This window comes from Hippopotamus amphibius, chromosome 2 (genome assembly GCF_030028045.1).
Source record: "Hippopotamus amphibius kiboko isolate mHipAmp2 chromosome 2, mHipAmp2.hap2, whole genome shotgun sequence".
Lineage (NCBI taxonomy): Eukaryota > Metazoa > Chordata > Mammalia > Artiodactyla > Hippopotamidae > Hippopotamus > Hippopotamus amphibius.
Window position 1 is genome coordinate 228489056 of NC_080187.1, and position 20161 is coordinate 228509216.

The following is a 20161-nucleotide window of genomic DNA, read 5'->3' on the forward strand; positions in this document are numbered from 1 at the left end:
TAGGTATAGATTTAGAAAACCCATCTCTTTATTTTCAACAATAAAGAATATGGAGAATTACGATCCCCTGATTTTATATCAGTGGGATGATTTTCTTCACACACGTCTTTAAATATTGAGGACAATTCTTACGTAAATGTACACAGATATATTCCAGAATTAAAGCAAAATGAAAATGAATATTGGCTCTTACCTTAAGTGTTTATTAACTGTCAGAGTAGTAAAAATGATTACATGAACAAGGAGTTTAATGAGAGGTCTCCATGCCATGACATTCATTGAAAGAGAAGATTCTACCTTCACACACTATCTCAGGCAGAGAACTGCACCCTTCTCTGCTAGTTCCAACCACAGAGTTCTAGGTACAGGTTAGCCACAGATGAAACAAAAACAAAAGAGAATTAAGGAGTTATAAAAGAGGAAGAAAATATGAATTATAAAGAGAAAGAACAGTACGAATTAGGTATATTATATACCTGAACACATGTGCTCTAGTAGGAACCATAAAGGAACCAACATTTACATTTCTCTGTATGTAAGTTTTATAGATATTATAATGTCTCACAGCTCTAAGTCTGCACCCACTTCCTCATCTATTGCAATTGGGTTGCTTTATGAGCGTGCTACCTTTACCTCCACCCATCCCAATTTAATAATTCAGAAGATTTCAAGTTCCATGGAATGGACCTGATGTTCAATACTTTGCCATGTGGAGATGCAGAATATAAACTATAAAACATTTCTGTTGCTCAAGTGTCTGAACCGTTGGCTATCGGAGGTGCACAGCAGACTTTAAGAACTGCTAATAGTCTGTAACCCTGTTTTGGAGTATTCAAAATGAACTGTTTAGAACATTGCCTCATACAGTTGAAGAAACAGTGCAGGGGGAGGTAAATGCTTCCATTTCCTTGTCTGGTGATTTGGGATCTTTAATTACCGTGGGGTAGGGGGGATGTGTGATATTGCATCGGTGCCTTTTAAACTGGCATATAGGGATGAGCAGAAACCCCGTCCCCCGAGGGGGTGCATACATCACATGAGAATCCCCTAGGAAGCTTCCCCTAAATTCCTTGATCCCAAGGATTCTGATGTGGGAACATCTCCCCACCTGCCTACGGGCCCTCCCCCAAATCCGATGCGAATCCATGCCTGAGGGAGAGGCATGCACCTACCCCTCAGGTGAGCTGGGCACAAAAACGGTGTGAAGACCACTGTGCAGCCTCAAATTTGGCCTAATCTACAGATGTCATAACATAAATAAAAATTCCGTTTACAGGGCTGGTGGGAACGGGGGATGGAGTATTACTGCTGAATGGTTAGAGTTTCTGTTTGGGGCGATGAAAAAGTTTTTGAAATAGTGGTGACAGTTGTAGAACACTGTGAATGTAATTAATGCCACTGACTGCCACTTAGCAGAACTTGTCATTTTAACCATTTATATATATATATATACACACTTACAACAATGTAAAAAATAATGTAATATACCTAAGCCACTGAATTAGACTTTAAATGGATGAATTGTGTAGTGTGTGAATTACATTTAATAAAGCTGCTGAAGAATCGAATTTATATGTCTGTACAGAGTTCATAGCTCGGTCTTATTTCTAATGAAAGTTTCATTGGAATAGTGTATGAGATGTTCTTTTCAGTGTTCCAATTAAAAATTCATGCTTTTTCTTTTTTCAGCTCCAGTGCCAAGAACACTCAATTTCCCGCATCCAGTAGCAAATATTTACTACTAGATCAGGGAGAGAAGTAATGAGGGCAACTTGCCTCTGATGGTTAATCATGCAAAGTAGGAATGGGGAGAGAAGGGGCTTCCGAGGCCAGAGAGAGCGGGTGGGAGAAGAACCGGCCTGCTGGCAGAGCATCTGGAGAGGATCTAACAGTGATTAAGTATATACCCGGTTACTTTTCAGTCAGGTGCTAGACGTGTCACGCTTAGCTGCAGATACCTTATTCATTTGAGTATATAATTATCTCATCAGAAAAGCATATCTACATCTAAACACAAGCCCGCAGCTCAAGGTTTTAATAAACACATTTATTATATGCTGTCAGAGAAATAAAAAATGGTTTGGATTTCACTCCCTATTAGTAGATAAATCAGAGAACATAAAATTGACAGAAACCTTAGTGGTCATTTAAATGTCAGTGCGATATGTTTGCCCATATTTCATATTTAAAAACCAAGCATCTATTGAAATTTACCTTTGCATGTGTCCAGCTTCATGAAAGAAAATATTTACATATCTCTCTTCCTTCCTATAATTCTGGCTTAAAAATATTTGTATATATGGTACTTTTTAAGAGCACAAAAAGACATTTTCTACCCATGCCTCTCTACCTTATATAAATTTTACAGGTCACTAAGTGTTGGATTAACTAATATTTTCATCACCCAAAGCAAGTATCTCAAAGAAATTTTTGCTTATTAAGGGGGACTTTACGTAAGTTGTGTTAGATCCTATACTTGTACTCAGTATTCAGAAAGCAATGTATGAGACTGGAGAGTCAATGTCCAAGCTGGCAAGTCTTACAAATTCACTTTTATATTTAACAGGTGTACCTCTCCCAAGGCAGTGCTGAGTTGCAAATGTAGCAATGAACAGCAGCACCTGGACATCCAACCTCTACGGGCCGATGCTCTCAAATTCCCTGCACCACGGCCGCTGCGCACTCACATCCATAAAACACTACCCTGTGGCGGTATCAGGAAACTGTTAAAAGCCACAGCAGTGGCGAGGGAGCTCTGAGCCCCTGCTCAGTCCTGAAAAGAGTCCCTGCCACTTGACTCTGCTGGGGCACTTTAGGACAGTCAGCGTTATTCCTTCCTCTGGGAAGCGGTGTATTCGTATGTTCCTGTGGCTGTGCAGTTAGCAAAAGTATCCGTCAGACTTGGTAAGACAGACCAAAGAATCCAGCTTGGCAGTGTACTCAGATTTTCACTGTTTTCATAATAGGAATTTAATGCTATGCTCATCTCTCTCAACAAATGGCTCATTCACGGATCAAAATATTCTCCATAGCTAAGGCCATTTGCTTAAAAGCTTACCTCCATGAGCTGCTCATCCAGTTTTACTTGTTTCTTTTTCAGGCCTTCATTTTCCAGATGAATTGTTTCTAATTCTCGTTCAAGGGAATTCATCTGACTAACCTGTTAAAAGACAAAAAACTCCTTTAAAAAAAACCAAAAAACCCAAAAAGCAACACCTGAGTTGCTCTACTTTATTTTGACAAATTTACACTATTCAGAAATCTCAACTCTTGGAAGAAAGCTGAGTTCACGCATCAGGGGAGAATCACGAACAATAGGATTCAGTGCCTTGATTGTATGCAGGTGGTCTAGTTTTAATCACCACTCCCCACACAGAACAGATTCCCAAGGCAGGCAGCCTTCACACTTGAATGCCACTCACTGTAAGACACACATTTCCTTTCTGTAACCCGGTACATCCGCGCACATCCACATGTACATATGTGTGCATAATCAGTTATAAGTATGTATCACCAGAAGAAAACGTCCATGGAATAGTACTTATCCGCACCATGAGCCGTGCACTCTGATATTTGCTAGCATATTTTATTAATTAAAAATGCTGGTGTTTCACTACATTGATTTCATGATCCTCTACCATGGATCTGCAGTAGGAAAACATGTCTTCAGGCAAAGTTTAAAGGTTTAAAACTGAGAGTATATAAAACCTGATTTATTTAACTCCTTTCTCAATTTTAAAGAAGAAATTTGGAGATTTTATGAGTATCTGTTTTCAAATTCTCTTTATTACAGAATCTTATGAGAATCTAAGGAGCTAGAGGACACTGGGATTCAGAATATTGCCAACAGAAAACATGACTATTCTAGATGCCGATTTTTGCTGCTATCAAAAAGAGCTGAGGATGGTAGAAAGAATAAATGGAATTGAGTGTAATCTTTCCAAGTACACTTAAATTCATTGTTTTCTTAAAACCTATCATTAGACTGTCCCCTTGGTGAGCAGCTGGATGAAACCCAATGTCTTTCTGAAAAGTTTACTCGAATGTACCTAAATTTAAATGACTTTTCAGCTGTAGAGCACAACCTATCTCTTTACTGCCAATGGCCATAACTTTCACAAACTTAAAAAAATTTTTATGAAATTTTTATAACAAAAGTAATTGTTCATCATTTCCCCCCACATTTTTAAATAAGCCACGATCTTCAGAAGAGGCAGGTGATACAGGCATAGCTTGTTTTATCGCACTTCGCTTTTGCTGTGCTTCACAGAGTTTTTGTTTTTACACATTTAAAGTTTATGGTAATCCTATGCCAAGCAAGTCTATTGGTGCCATCTTTCCAATAGCATTTGCTCACTTTGTGTCTCTGTGTCACATTTTCATAATTCTCGCAATATTTCAAACTTTATTATTATACTTGTTATTGTGATGTGTGATTAGTGATCTTCGATGTTACTACTACAACTTGCTGAAGGTGACAGGTATTAGCATTTTTTAGCAATAAATATTTTTAAATTAAAGTACATACATTGCTTTTTTAGACATAATGCTATTGCACACTTAAAAGACTACAGTAAAGTGGAAACATAATTTTATATGCACTGGGAAACCAAAAAATTTGTGTGACTCACTTTATTGTGGTGGTCTGGAACTGAACCCAGAACATCTCCAAGGTGTGCCTGTAGTGAAAACTCTGAGTTTTACTTTAGAAAAAGAAAGGAAGACAAGTAACAACAAGAACGCCCACAGTAACACTGGTCTAGAACTCTAACTTCATGGAACCAAGAACAGAAAGCAAACTGAGTCGTGCTACAGAGGTTTAACCACGTGGTAGCCAGCTTCCAAGCGGGGGGGTCCCCAGTGATCCCTATCTCCTGGTATTCACACCCTTGCCTTGCCCGCCCGCCTCCCCACTATGCCTGGGTTAGTCTGTGCGACCAATAAAATACAGCAGAAATCATGGTGTGTGACTTCTGAGATAAGCTTGTAAAACATACTACAGCTGATCTTTCTCTCCCTTAACTCACTGCCGTAGCCTGAGAAATGGCCCAGGTGGAGAGGCGCTGAGCCTCTGGCAATCAGCCAGCAAAGAACAGCAGCCCCCTCCTCAGTTATATGAATAAATCGGGAAGTGATTCTCTAGTACCGGTGAAGCCTTCAGATAAATGCAGCCTCAGCTGCAACCTCAGGACAGACCCTGAGCCACAGCCACTCAGGTAACTTGCTTCCAAATTCCTGACCCATAGAAACTGAGACGATAAATGTTTGTTTTAATTTGTTACACAGCAATAGTTAACGAATACAGGCCCTATTAAGATGTTCCTAATATTCAGGCTATATATGTTTTACTAACTTATGAACACTCATGATACTAACGAAGACGAATAATTGTCTTCTTTATAAAAACTTAAGTTGCTCCTTTTTAGCGATCAGTCAAAAAGAACAATGATACTGTTTTGACAAGATTACAAAAGCATAGCTATAAGGAAGAACCAAAATATGCCATTATAATCATTTCCTTGGAAGCACGCACGGGAAGAAACATACTCTTAGGGATGCATCACAGTCACAGCCACTTGGTATTAACACTCAAAAACCCACCTTCCTATTAGTAGGAGATCGTTCCTTTTGAAACTGTTCACACTCTCTCTTTAAGCTCAACTTCTCCAGCTCTGTGGGCTTCACGATACCTGATGAGCTCAGATGCTTTTGGTGCTTAGGAGGAAGAAGGTTGGATTCCAGTTGACGGACCTAATAAGAACCAGTATGTAAGAAGAAATGCTAATATAAACCACCCAGCCAGGAACAACAAACAGCGAACATAAGGAAGGTTTTTATTCAGTGCTTGGGTTTCGTCGTATTAAAAAAAAACTTTTTCCAGTCAAGTCTGCCAATTCTTGAAGCTACATTGATTTCTTTCTAGGTAAATCTATGTTTAGTCTGATCCAACGCTGTAAGGGTCACACAGGGAAGGGGGGCTCCTGGCGCAGCCAAACCGCCGGGAGTCAGCAGTGGGAGGTGGCCGCCACGAAGACAGACACAGTCTGGAGGCACCTTTGCTCTGATGCGAGCGTAACTGGTAAGGAGCGAAGGGGGTGACCACCCCGTTGCCTTTGTACTGGACTGCTCACACCTGAAACAACGCACTGACACCAGCTGAGCTCCCCGAGGACAGCGACCACGTTTAGTCTTGTTCAACACTGCGACTTGAGTGACCGCAGAGTTTCTGGCACAGGGTAGGTGTTCTAAATGAATATCTGTGACTCCAAAGAGAGTAACTCCTCCAAAGAGGTATTTGAGCACAGGTTAAATATAGCTGGTCGACTACCTAGCAGAGCTGAAGAATTTAAACATCAGCTTAATGGATGAAAAAGATGATCTTTGAAGACTATTCTAACCTTGACATGTGGAGTCTTTAAAAAGGGGTACCTTTTCTCTTATAAGGAGTTAGACCAACAAGATTTGAGTTTACTTTTGCCACTTTTGTACTGCCAGTCTTGGCGGCTAGCCTATTTGAATGAGGAGTGTATGGTTAACATAATTTCCATTCATAAAATCACAGATTTGAATACAGAACTGCTTGTACAAAATGAAAAGCCGTGTACAAACATATCATGGTAAAAGTATATTGTAAGTAAATGATAAATTATACATTCTTAAAATAAGTGTGCCACACCAGAGTGCCCAGACCCACACCCTAGAATCACTGCAATCACATCAAACATTCCTTTATAAACACACAAAGCCACCAGGTACAACTTTTCAAGTTACCTTCTCCCGGGAGTGTGAGAGTTCCGCTTTGGTGTTCTGCACCACGGTTTGGAGTCTCTCATTCTCTTGCCAAAGCAGCTGTTGTTCCTCACTCTTCAGGTGATCCAGCTTGTCCCAGGACAGCCTCTGCTGTTGGTTATAGAATCCTGATGGATGGGTGCCTATTTCCGGGGCCCAGTTCTTAAAGAGAATTGCAGAGTTAAGCCTTAGAAACAAGCTGATTTCTTTTCTGAGTGTCTTCTAATGCGAGTCGGCACATGTATATATAGATATAAGTAAAACAATATTCTTGAGTTTTGATTAAAAAAAAAGGTTTGGAAACTCTTTGTTTCAAACGGTCTTTGGCAAAATAGTCACATCAAGTCTAATAGCAACAATGATTGTAGGGCAAGTCCCAGTTCCATACAGGATCCAAGTGCATAGAGATTGGTGACCTTAAACATTACCTCATTCTCTATTTTTTTAAGGTTTTTTTTTAATACATCTTTATTGGAGTATAATTGCTTTACAGTGTTGTGTTAGTTTCTGCTGTACAATAAAGTGAATCAGCTATAGGTATACATATAACCCCATACCCCCCCCCTTGAGCCTCCCTCCCACCCTCCCTATCCCACCCCTGTAGGCTGTCACAAAGCACCAAGCTGATCTCCCTGTGCTCTGCAGCAGCTTCCCACTCGCTATCTATTTTACATTTAAAAATTACTTCATTCTTATGAAGTTATGCTTTGAACCCAAATAACTATTCTTTAGGTTAACAGAGGACACAAAGAGAACTCTGAAATGCACTGCTAACTTGAAAACGTTCACGTGCTAAACTCTACTTTCGTTTTCACATATGCAATCATAGCCCTTTTTAGAATCCAAACCATGTATCATCCATATAACTGAGGCTTGAACTCAGGAATATGCTTTAAGCTACTATGGTGATTTTTTGGATACTGAAAAATGCTTTAAATTTTTTTTTAAAAAGGTAACACAACTAGATAAGCCTTTTGCCTTTTAAGCCAAAACATGAAAAAGAAAAAAAAAAAAGTACAGTCTCATTTTGAAAAAAATTTCAGCCCAGACGTAATTCTTTAAAATGGAAACAACTATTATGTTTTTTTTAAAAAACCACAGTTTAAAAAAAAAGTATCACTGAGAGACAAAGCAGTTGAATTTAGTGCCTCCTTTTATGGTAGGACAAAATCTTAACATCTACCCAAGACTGACGCACATACATCGCTCTTAATGCATCTGCACAGGTGAAGCAGCACTGTGATATGTTAAAACGAGACATAGTTTCCACATCAAAATGTTTTCATTTTATTACTACAAAACAACTCAGCCACTGTCTTCTGACTTGCACAATGCAAAAAATTACCTTGTCACTATGGTTCCATTTATGTGTTCAGAAACAAACATCCCTAACCTGTGGTGGCAGAAGGTAGAGAAGTGGTTCCCTTGAGGTTATCAACTGAAGGGGACAAAAGAGAGCCTACTGGGTGCTGGGAATGTCCTTTGTTTTGAGCTAGGTGGTGGTCACACAAACACATACATGCACACATTTATAGGTAATACATATATTTATGTATGCATACATATATGTATATGTAAAAACAGCTAAGTTATAGACTTAAAATTTGTGCCCTTTACTGTATAAAGTTATGTCTCAATAAAGAAGAAAAGAAATTACCTTGTCACCAGCATTCTGAAGTTGCTTATGTAGAGACGTCACTTCTTGTTTTAAAGCCTCCTTTTCCTGCTGAGTTGCTCGTAGATCAGATTTAATTCGGGACATTTGCAGGTTGACATTCTGCAGGGTGTCTTCTAAATTCTGAACCTGCATCATGAGAACACTCTTACACTGTGACAAGTCCTCAAGGTCTCACCTACAGCATGTCCGTTTATGAATGAGCTAATAAGACAGGAGAGCTCCAAGGTCCCTTCTGTTTCTACTCACTATATCCAGCTCTTTTCAGTTGTTCCAGTGCAAATCTAGGATATTAGGTATCTTTACAGGATGCTAAGTTATATTTAGGACAATAATGAACTACGCCTAGAGCAAGGTATTGGTAGTATAGTCATCTGGTGTATTACCAAGTAATATCTTACACAACCAAGGAATACCAACTGGCTTCACAACAGATGATTTTACTGAATTTTGTAGAAATTATGTTTTAGACTGTGGTGGGTTTGTGAAGGACCTCTTAGTTGAAAATAAAAGCATATCTTTATAGAACCCTACTCCATGCTAATATCTCATATATATTTCAATTTTAAAAAATTTAAATTGGTAAACAGAATGTTAACAGACACCTTTAACTATAATAGGGCATGAACCTACCTTAGAAATCCTAATTCTAAATTAGAAACAAGCAGTCATTTTTACACACTATTCTCAAGCTTTCATAAATAAGTAATCTCATAATAATGAGAAACTCATTATTTCACAATCATGAACTTTGGGGGAAATATTGTTCAAATTTTACTATACTCTAATGTGTCAAATATTAGTTAAACTGAATCATTCTGAGCCCTCTTAGACCACATCCACCTGGAATATTCTTTCCACTTGGAGTTCTGCTGGAAGATATGGGAAAATATGAATTGTGCGGATAAAACAAGAACTGTCCACATACCTTTTCCTGTGAAGCCACTAGCTGTGATTTTAAGCTTTCATTCTGGTGTTCCCAAGACTTCTGTTCTTGCTTCATAGTGGCAATTCTGTGCTCTAAAAGACTTGCTTTTGCCAACTGACTCAGCAAAAGAAAAGAGGTAACGGCATTTTTGCAAGCATGTCTAGCCTCAATTCACATGCCTTCACTTATACTCAAAAGAACAAGTACCATCTCTTGACACAGGGTATCAGGGCAGGGTGAAAGAGAGACATTTCCTTGACTTGTTTTGTTTTTTGTTTTAATTTTGAGGAGTCTCTTCTCTATGGGGATTTTCATTTTTTCCTTCTTATTGCCTCATGTCTGTGGGTTAGACATGGTAGGCTGGAAGGCCATTAGAAATCCCAAGAGTATGCCACAATAGGAAAATATGGAATGCCTATCAGCGCAGGTGGAACAAAAGCAGGGTTTTTAGATTTGCTGCGGAAAATACAGTAGGAAAAAAAGTGTTCATGTAATGGATTTCAGATTATTAAATACAAGGGAAACCATCAACAAAGCAAAAGGACAACCTAAAGACTGGGAGAAAATATGTGCAAACGATGTGACCAACAAGGGATTAATTTCCAAAATATACAAACAGCTCATACAACTCAACACCAAAACAAAACAAAACAAAACACCAAAACCACCAAACAACCAAATCAAAAAATGGGCAGAAAACCTAAATAGACATTTCTCCAAAGAAGACATACAGATGGCTAATAGGCACATGAAAAGATGCTTAGTATCATTAACTATTAGAAGAAATGCAAATCAAAACTACAAGTTATCATGTCACACCAGTCAGAATGGCCATCATCAAGAAGTCTACAAATAGATAGTCAGTGGGAAGTTGTTGTATAACAAAGGGAGTCCAACTCGAGGATGGAAGATGCCTTAGAGGACTGGGGCAGGGAGGGTGGGGGGGATTCGGGGGGGGGAGTCAAGGAAGGGAGGGAATACGGGGATATGTGTATAAAAACAGATGATTGAACTTGGTGTACCCCCAAAAAAATAAAAAAAATAAAAATAAAAAAAAGTCTACAAATAATAAATACTGGAAAAGGTGTGGAGAAAAGGGAACCCTCCTTCATTATGGTAAGCATGTAAACTGGTGCAGCCACTACGGAGAATAGTATGGAGGTTCCTTAAAAAACTAAAAAAGTTACCATATGATCCTGCAATCCCACTTCTGGGCATATATCCAGAAAACACAAAAACTCTAATTAAAAAAGATATATGCACCCCAATGTTCATAGCAGCACTATTTATAATAGCCAAGACATGGAAGCAACCTAAGTGTCCACTGACAGATGAATGGATAAAGAAGATGTGGTACATATATACAATGGAATGTTATTCAGCCATAAAAAGGGATGAAATCATGCCACCTGCAGTGACAGGGACGGACCTAGAGGTTATCATACTAAGTGAAGTCAGACAGAGAAAGACAAATATGACATGATATCACTTACACGTGGAATCTAAAAAATAGTGCAAATGAACTTTACAAAACAGAAGTAGACTCACAGACACAGAAAACACACTTACGGTTACCAAGAGGGAAGGAGGGGGCAGGGATAAATTAGGAGTATGGGATTAACAGGTACACACTACCACATATAAAGTAAACAGCAAGGATTTACTGTATAGCTTAGGGAATTATATTCCATAGTTTGTAATAACCTGTAATGGAAAAGAACTGGAAAAAAGAAGTATACACACATGCATAACTGAAACACTTTGCTATATACCTGAAACTAACACAATATTGTAAATCAATTATACTTCAATAAAAGAAAAAAAAAAATCACAGCTTCAGGAGCTCTAAGGTCACAAAACGCCAGCCAAAGTGCTGTTCCAGGAGACTTTTAGGCTAACATGTAGGCCCACATGCCATTGGCATTAGAGAAATGCTCCTTATGGTACACACTGTATTATGATGGTTAAAAAGGAGTCTTATTTTTACTACCTTATCAACACAGCTATTTAATTCTTCACTTAGAGCTTCCTTTTCTTTCAGCAGTTTTTCATTGTGGCTTAGAATACTAGAAATTTTTTGCTGGAAGTCAGAGAGATCAGGACATCTGTGCAGCTGTAAGAGATAAACAAATGAGCCTGCCCATCACATCTCATGGCTGTATTTATAAAGATGTATTTATAAACAGGACATTTTCATGGCTGCTGTATTTCCCTATCTGTAGATATTTCCAAGGACATATAAACTCTAGGGGACTATAATTAACTTGAACAAAATGTTCCCTGCTGGCTTCTCTCTGTTCTCCAATGACTGCCGAAATGTCTGCTTAGACAAAATCAACCAGACATGGTTAACTAATGGTCCTAGCTTTCTGTTTTACCTTCACGATAAAATAAATAACATACTGCCATTCTGTCATCAACTTAACTTGTGTACATGTGACACAAAACATTTTCTTCATGCTTTTTTAACTAGAAAAGAATCTTTTTCAATCAAGACTGTAGAATTGGTATCAACCAAGTATAATGTATCAACCCACAGAAAGGGAGGTTTTTGTTTTTTGTTTTTTTAAATTTATTTATTTGGCTGTGCTGGGTCTTAATAGCAGCATGTGGGATCTTTTTAGTTGCGGCATTCAAGCTCTTAGTTGTGGCACGCGGGATCTAGTTGCCTGACCAGGGATCAGACCTGGGCCCCCTGCACTGGGAGTTCGGAATCTTAACCGATGGACCACCAGGGAAGTCCCAAGGGCAAGTTTAAAGATAAATCAATGAGTGCTTTTTCAGCTCGTTCCGCATACCCTTCCCTTTGGAAGATGCCTAAAACTGACTTGCTTAGGGAACGGTCACTGGGACGGACACACTGGCTTCTTCCTCTGCACTTTAAGGAATCAAGACAAACCAAACATTTTTGTTCCTTTTCATTATCAACCTTAGCACTGCTGACATTTTGGGCCAGGTACTTCCTCGCTGCGGGAGACTGTCCTGCGCACTGTAGGATGGTTACCAGCATCGCTGGTGTTACCTATCAGATTCCAGTAGCACCACAACCCGCCTCCCCATACACCGGGTGTGATGGCCGAAAACGTCCCCAGTTACTGCTAAATGTCTCGGGGTGGGGAAGCAACCTCCACCCCCCACAACCGCTGCTCTAAGAAGACTGATTGTTTCTTACACTTCTTAACCCCTTCCCACGGTTCATATGTTTTCAGCTTCCCTCTATCTCACTTGGCTTTCCAATTTTCAGTTATTGACTGTCATTATGACTTAATGGCCACCTTTCAACTTTTTACCTTGAAGCTTTAGGAATCGTATGACAAAACAGACTTTAAGGATTGAATCTTGTCTTCAACTGGCAACGAATCCAGCATAATTTACAAATCTAAACAAGTCAGAAGGATGAAGGACAAGGTATTGTAAAGCACCTGGGCACGGGGAAACAAAGGCCTCTTCCTCTGCTCACTGCCCCATCCCCAGACCCTCACAAAGCCTGGCACCATCGTGGGTGTCTACAGACTGGCGTGTGACTACTGCTGATGCCCTTCATGTTTCTTTTCAGTGCAACGGATATTACAGATAAAAGAGTTCTGTGAACGAGAAATTATGATGCTATGCAGAGCAGCACATGCTTTCCAGGTCCAAGCTGTATGACAGCAACAGTGGGCTGACACCATCTCACGCATGTGATCCGAGAGTCCAGGTGCCATGGACAACTTCCTACCAAAAGCAAAAGGGCTCCCTGTCTTTCCATCTCACTCTACACCGATGCTTCTAAAAAATGTGCAATAAAAATGTGCCGAAGGATGGCCTCATCGTGTCATTTTACTCCCGACGCTGCTCCCTGTCCTCTGATCCCTAGCTTGGCAAGATCGCAAAGCATGCATTTCCCTGCTGTGGATTTGGAACCCATCGTCAACACCTGAAAGGGTGAACAACAGACAGAAAAAGACAAAGGAGAAAAGTATGCCCGAGTCAATAAGGATGAATTTGGTAATAACAGCTCTGGGATACTCATCCACCACAGAGGAGCCTTTGAACTTCTGGAATGTTTACAAGGACAGACAGCTTCTGCTATGGCCGGACAGATAAACTTTGCATAGCAGCATCTCACTTGCAAAGGTTCTTATAAAGCACCTCTCACGTACCGGTACTATATTAGGCACGGAAAGAGAGAAAAATTCCCTGAGTGTCTTACAATCCTATCAGGAAATCAAGACTTACAGGTGTCAATCAGGGATCAACATGAACGTGACACACTCGGTGGTACAGACTCAGCATTCAGAGAAGGACACCTTTATGCTCGTAGGCTGAACAGATACACGAGAATTTTATAGCCTATGGATATCATAATATTAAAGTAATCCTTTGGTGAAGCAAATACATAAAATGGGAAAACTAAATTCTCCTACTATAAATCAGGACTGCTCAAACTGAAGGATTCCTGTACTCGCTGAAAAATTCAGAATAAAGAATAAAATTGGACAGGACTTCCCTGGTGGTGCAGTGGTTAAGAATCCGCCTGCCAATGCAGGGGACATGGGTTTGAGCCCTGGTCCAGGAAGATCCCACATGCCGCGGAGCAACTAAGCCCATGCACCACAACTACTGAGCCTGCACTCTAGAGCCCGTGAGCCACAACTGTAGGGCCCTTGTGCCACAACTACTGAAGCCCGTGAGCCTAGAGCCCATGTTCTTCAACAAGAGAAGCCATTGCAATGAAAAGCCTGCACACCACAACGAAGAGTAAACCTGCTCCCCGCAACTAGAGAAAGCCTGCACACAGCAACAAAGACCCAACGCAGCCAATAAGTAAATAAATAAACTTATTTAAAAAAAGAATAAAATTGGACAATGTTCAGAATATAAGTTTAAGGTGAACCCTCTTTTATATTTAAAATTAGGTCTTTGTTTGAAACTTTGAAATATGAGTCTTAGAGCCAAATTCATAGGTGAGACTGCATCCCTGATAATCCACTAGAATCTACTCTTCTGCCCAAGATAGATGCCTCAAACTCACTGAGAAAAAGGGATAACGAGGGACCAGCTTCACCTATGTCTCACAAATCTGGGTGAATAGTTATTAAAGTTATGAACAAGAAAGTCACCATCTTTTTAGACAAGTTTATATTATTTAACATTTAGCCAGGAGAAGGTAGAGCACCACGTTTCTTAAACTGAAATGGTTGTGATTCATTTATAGTAATAAAAGGTCAGTCTACAACATGTAAGTTACATAACTAGGACAACATTTAGAGAATTAGCAATAGGAGCCCTTACAAATAGACCTGTACTGCAAGTCCTCAACTTTACTAAGCAATAAGCGAATTAACAGGAATCAGTAAAAAGGACATTTGGTAGCTAGAAAAAAACAGACCACCAGGTTCCTGTTATTCTGTAAGCCCCCCACCCCATCCCCTGCCCCCACATAAGCAACGCATGATCTTACTTGTTTCATTTTCTCCAGTTCATCTTTGAGAAGGAGGTTTTCCTGTTCCACGATATGAGTCTGTAGTTTAACTTCAGAAAGTTCTTCTTCCAGAGAAGACACTAAAGTGGAAGACTAAGAAAAAAATTAAAAAGTCAAATAATACACATATTCACTTATCCTGGGAAAACATGGTAAGTTCCCAAAAGGCGTCATTAAGAAAACACTAGCACAAATTCAGTTACATACTGTTTTAAGATCATTTGTTCTTATAGTCAGTGGAACTCACTGTAACTATCTTTTAATAGACTTTCCACTAAATGGCATGAACATGATTTCTAGGTTCATTTTTGAACATTTTTTCACTGTAAAGTTACGGTCTTTCTCTGGGGGGAGATGCTTTGAGACCTTGTAAACTGTGTTTATCCTCAAGCTTTTGCTCGTTAATTTCAGGGTCTATCAGTGGATTTTGTCTACAACAATTACTACTCTGGTGTGAAGACTTTCTATCTCCTTCTTTCTACATTTATTAACTGGAATTCTATTGTAAGGAAGAGCTGTTATTTCTCCCCCCTTTATTTACTTATTCAATTTTTTTTTATAACAATATGGACCTATAGATACTTATTTTACTCTGTATTTTATAATTATACCTATTTTACATTATACTTTATTTTGTTGATCAAATTATTCCAACTTTGGCCATTAGGAGCTTCTTCAGTTTGTGCCCTGTCCTTTTGACATGCCCCATCTTTTGGGGGGAACCTTTGGCTTTCTGGCACCATGAGATGTTCCAGGTTCATCTTGAGTTGACCCTGCCCCAGCCTTGGGAGCAATCATTTTTCCTAGAAGCCCTGGTTCCACTTATACAAGAAAAGTGTTTAGAAACCAAGATCTAGGCACTCCATCCATGTACACACATCTACATCTCTGTATTTATCTATCTGTCTATATATTAAGAAATACGGGTTTATACTAATACCTCAAATTCCACTCCAACATCAGAGGGTTCATTTCAGCCTTCCTAGTTTCCCCACTTGCAACTTCCTTCTCCAAAAATGAGAAACTCAGTTCTTATTATCTACATTTACTTATTTGTTCAACGCTAGCGTACATGAAGTAGTTCCAGAATTACTAACACACCCCACCACGAGAACACATTCACTGCCTAGGTTATTATAGCATTTATGCACACTTTTTGTCTTAACTCTACCGTATATGGTCAAGATACTAACTTCTACATTGCTTATTTTCTCCACATTGTAGTTATGTTATCCACTTATAAGACAGTTAGGTTCATTTGTTAGTGTTTCTGTTCTGTTTTAGTCCCCTCCCCCCATCTTTGTTTTTTGGATTGGTTTTAATTGTGTGTTTGAGGGTGTATGTGAGGAGTATGGGAAACACTCCTACGGTTCTAAGCGTCAGAGCTATAGGAGAAGGTTCTCAGAAGTGGCACTGCCTTCCTCATCCCTCAGTCACCCTCCCATTCCTCCCTTCCATCCTTTGCCCACAGGTAACCCTACAGGTAACCGTCTCTTCAGTTATCTGGTTTATCATCTCTGTATTTCTTTGACACACATTTCTGTACTTCTTTTACCCAAACACAGGTGTATTGTCTCCTATCCCCTCCTTTCTTACGTGGACAGGGACATACGATCTTAGATATGCTTTTAAGCTCTTCTTTTTTCACCTAACAGCATGTCCTGGAAATCACTTCATACCAGAGATCTTTCTCATTTGTCCACTGTTTCTTTTTCTTTTCTTTTCTTTTTTAATAGCTGTATAAAACTACTCCATGATGTGGCTGTACCCATCACATTTATCCAATAACTCTCCTATTTATGGGCATCTAGGTTGTTCCCAGTATTCCGCAGTTAGAAACAATACTGCAGTGAATAGCCAGTCTTTTCCATGTGAATTTTCATAGTTTTGGAGGAATATCTTTAGGGTAAATTCCTAGACATCAGACTGATAGAACAAAAGGTAAATGTATATATGTAATTGTTAGGTATTACCAAATTTCCTTCCAGAAATACAATATCTGTTTATATTCTACCAGCAATGTGTGAAAGTGCATGTTTTCCCAAACCCTTGCTAACAGAATATGTTGCTATATTTTTAAATTGTTGCCAATCTCACAAGTGAGAAATGAGATAGTGTTGTTTTATTTGCATTTCTCTAATTCTGAGTAATTCTGAACATTTTTTCATAGGTTTGAGAGACATTTTTGCCTCTTTGTGTGTGTGTGTGTGTGTGTGTGTGTGTGTGTGTGTGTGTGTGTGTGTGTGAATTTTTTGTTCATGTATTTTTTCCCATTTGGCTATCAGATTTTGGTCCTAAGCCCTTTGACTTTTAAGAGTTCTTTACGTAGGAGGGATATTAGCTCCACTCTTTGCAGTATATGATGCAAATATGTTCTCCCAGTTTGTGAGTTTATTTTTGACTTTGCTTATGGTATTTTTTTTGTCATGAAAAAAATTTTAAAATTTAATCAGGTCTTTTTTTGCCTCTAGTTTATGAGTCATAGTTACACACCCTTTCTCTACACCAAGCCTAAAGATGAATTTGCCTATTTTCTACTAGTACTTGTATGTTCTACCTTTTTATATTGAGATTCCTAATCCAGTTGGAGTTTACCCTTATGTATGGTATAAGATATGGATCTAAGTTTATCTATTTCCAAATGTCCCAGTTGTCTAGGCACCACTTATTAAGAAGTCCATCTTTACCCCAGTGATTTGAGAAGCTACCTTTGTTATAAACCAAATTTCTATATGTACTTGGGTCTGAGTCTAGACTCTCTATTCCACTTTTCTATCTATTCATGTGCCAGCGCCACACTGTTTTAATTATTAGGACTTTACGTGTAAGAAATTAAATACAAGCCCTTCTTTGATTCAGTGGGATTTCCTCCAGAAAGGCTGCAGAGGGGCTGTAGACCATACCTGCACTTTACAGTGCTCCAGTTCTTCTTTCAGATTAGACTTTGCTTGCTCCCAGTCCTCACATGTACTGCATCCTGGCTCTTCATCCTTCTGGCTTAGCATTTCTGCCAGACGGTGAGTAAGCTCTTGCAGTTCTTTCTGATTTTGAGAATTCTTTTGGCTAAGCTCTGTATTTTCCAAATCCAAATGTTGGTTTTTGGTTTTTAATTCTGAAATCTAATTAAAATTGAAATAAATTTAAAAACTAGTTACCCTACTTCTGCTACAAAATATATTTAGAGACTAATTGTTTTACCCTCTCTGTGTAGATAAAGTTTTATATATATATATATACACACACACACACACATTTCATAGCAGAACACATACTCATTATTACAAAGTCAGTCTGTTCCGAAGTGTACGAAGAAGTGACAGACACTGTGCAATCCCACTCCACAGGGGTGCCCACGGTTCACAGCTGGGTATGCATCCCTCCAGATGGTTTTCTATGCATATACAAGCCTATATACACATAGTTTTCGTCTTCATTAGAACAAAAATTTGCATTATTTCAGATGTTTGGATAGTCTGCTTTTTCCACTTATAAAATCTCACAGACTCTTCTCTCTCCAAATCAGTGCATTCAGAAACTACCACATGCTTTACTTTTAGTGGCTGTGGAGTATTCCATGTATCAAGACATTCCATACTGCATTTATCCATTCCCACACTGACAGACGTATAGGTTTATTATCATTCTTTAATTATGGAGAAACAAAAAGATCTTTTGGAAGATTCATTTGCGCATGCTAGCTTTCTGTATTTAGGATCTTGTTTTTGGCAGTGGGGCTGCTGGGTTAGAAGGTGCGCAGGCACATCCCTGTTCCGATGGACATCTGCCCCAGATCTTCCTCAGCATTGCCAACTTACAGTCCTGTCCACAACGTGTGAGCATATTCGTTTCCTCACTCCCTTTCTAACACCAGCCAAGACCTATCTTTAATTTTTGCTCATCTGATAGGCAAAAAAAAAAGAAACATTTAATTTGCCCTTCCCTAATTACTAATGAGGCTAAACCATCTTTTTATATGTTTGCTTCTTTTTTTCTGACTTGACCATTCATATCAACTATTCATTTTTCAATTGGGTTTTACAATTTGTTTGTAAGAGTACAAAATGTATTTTGATGTTAACACCTTGTCTATTTCAAGCACTGAAAATACTCTTTTCCCAGGATGTCCTTGTCTTTTCACTATTTCACATAGATTCACAAATGACCTTTCCCCACGCAATTGCATATTGTTGAGATTATACAAATTGGGCATTGAATGGCTCAAGCTATCTAAATAAATCATAATTCTGTGAAAATATACATGGATTAACTAGCATTCTATATCTGTAAAATTCTGTTGTTAACTTTCTGCTTTTAATCGCGGTGAGGAAAGAGGAATGAGCTAACGTGAATCAAAACCACATATGGGGACCTCCCTGGTAGTCCAGGGGGTAAGACTGCACGCTTCCAATGCAGGGGGCCTGGGTTTGATCCCTGGTCGGGGAACTAGATCCTGCATGTTGCAACTAAGCCTGCGTGCAGCAAGGAAGACCTGGCACAGCCTAAACAAACAAACAAACAAACAAACAAACAAACCATCTGCTAGAAAGAGCACAACCGAATCTAACTTAACAAAATAAAAACATGCAGCATAGAGGTAGTATTTCATAGGTTCAGTTTTAGAGGTTATCATCTCCCCACTTCCACCGATTATAAAGCTTGTATTAAGCACCAGAGTCTAGAGATATATATACATTATCATATTCATAAAAAATATAAACCTAGTTTAGAATTAGCATGAGGTGAGTTTCCATTTTGAAACTCAAGATTTACAACCTTACCGTTATTAGCTACGTTTCCAGTAGCATGTGCTATAAATTTCAAATTTAAAAAAAGAAAATTTTAGCATCAGCAAACATTGGGAAATAGTCTCTCTTTACCTGTTTCTTTAAATTTTCAACCATCTTCTGAACTGCAGCTTTTTCCTGTTTTACAGTTTCTACTTTTTGCCTAAAGGGACAATGAAAATATAACTTAAGAGTTAGTTAGGCTTTAAAAGTTGAAGTAAACGAGTTTTAGTCCTTGCAAAAATGCCTTAAGAACATTTAAGTATATATCTTACCACACTTCTTCCTGAGGTCCATTTAATTTCCCTAATTTCAGGTTGGAAACGCTGTCTTCTTCATTTAAAGTAGTAATTTCATTTCTCAAAATAGAATTTTCCTCTTGAAGCTTCTCAGATTCATATCTGAAGTACAGAGATTTTTTAAAAAATAGTTATAACAAGGCAGTCATCTGGCATCTTTGGAAAATACTTTCTAGTAACTTCCAATTAAACACGTATTCCATGCCAGTTAAAAAGAAAAGC

At 38.8% G+C, this 20161-nt stretch overlaps 1 protein-coding gene across 9 annotated transcripts in view; it reads right to left on the minus strand.

The window, feature by feature from the left end:
* NIN (ninein) overlaps positions 1–20161 on the minus strand; it is a 96676-nt gene that overhangs the window by 10600 nt on the left and 65915 nt on the right. For 6 of the 9 annotated variants that reach the window (XM_057723817.1, XM_057723824.1, XM_057723816.1 and 3 more), the window contains 11 exons: positions 19916–20041; positions 19734–19803; positions 17760–17975; positions 14836–14949; positions 11383–11505; positions 9393–9506; positions 8447–8593; positions 6772–6951; positions 5602–5751; positions 4632–4679; positions 3059–3160 (listed from right to left, as the gene is read on the minus strand). In XM_057723817.1, the coding sequence (XP_057579800.1) occupies positions 3059–3160; positions 4632–4679; positions 5602–5751; positions 6772–6951; positions 8447–8593; positions 9393–9506; positions 11383–11505; positions 14836–14949; positions 17760–17975; positions 19734–19803; positions 19916–20041 (1390 nt within the window). The remainder of the gene's footprint in view (positions 1–3058; positions 3161–4631; positions 4680–5601; positions 5752–6771; positions 6952–8446; positions 8594–9392; positions 9507–11382; positions 11506–14835; positions 14950–17759; positions 17976–19733; positions 19804–19915; positions 20042–20161) is intronic. The other 3 variants (XM_057723825.1, XM_057723818.1, XM_057723820.1) reach the window with 1 other exon arrangement.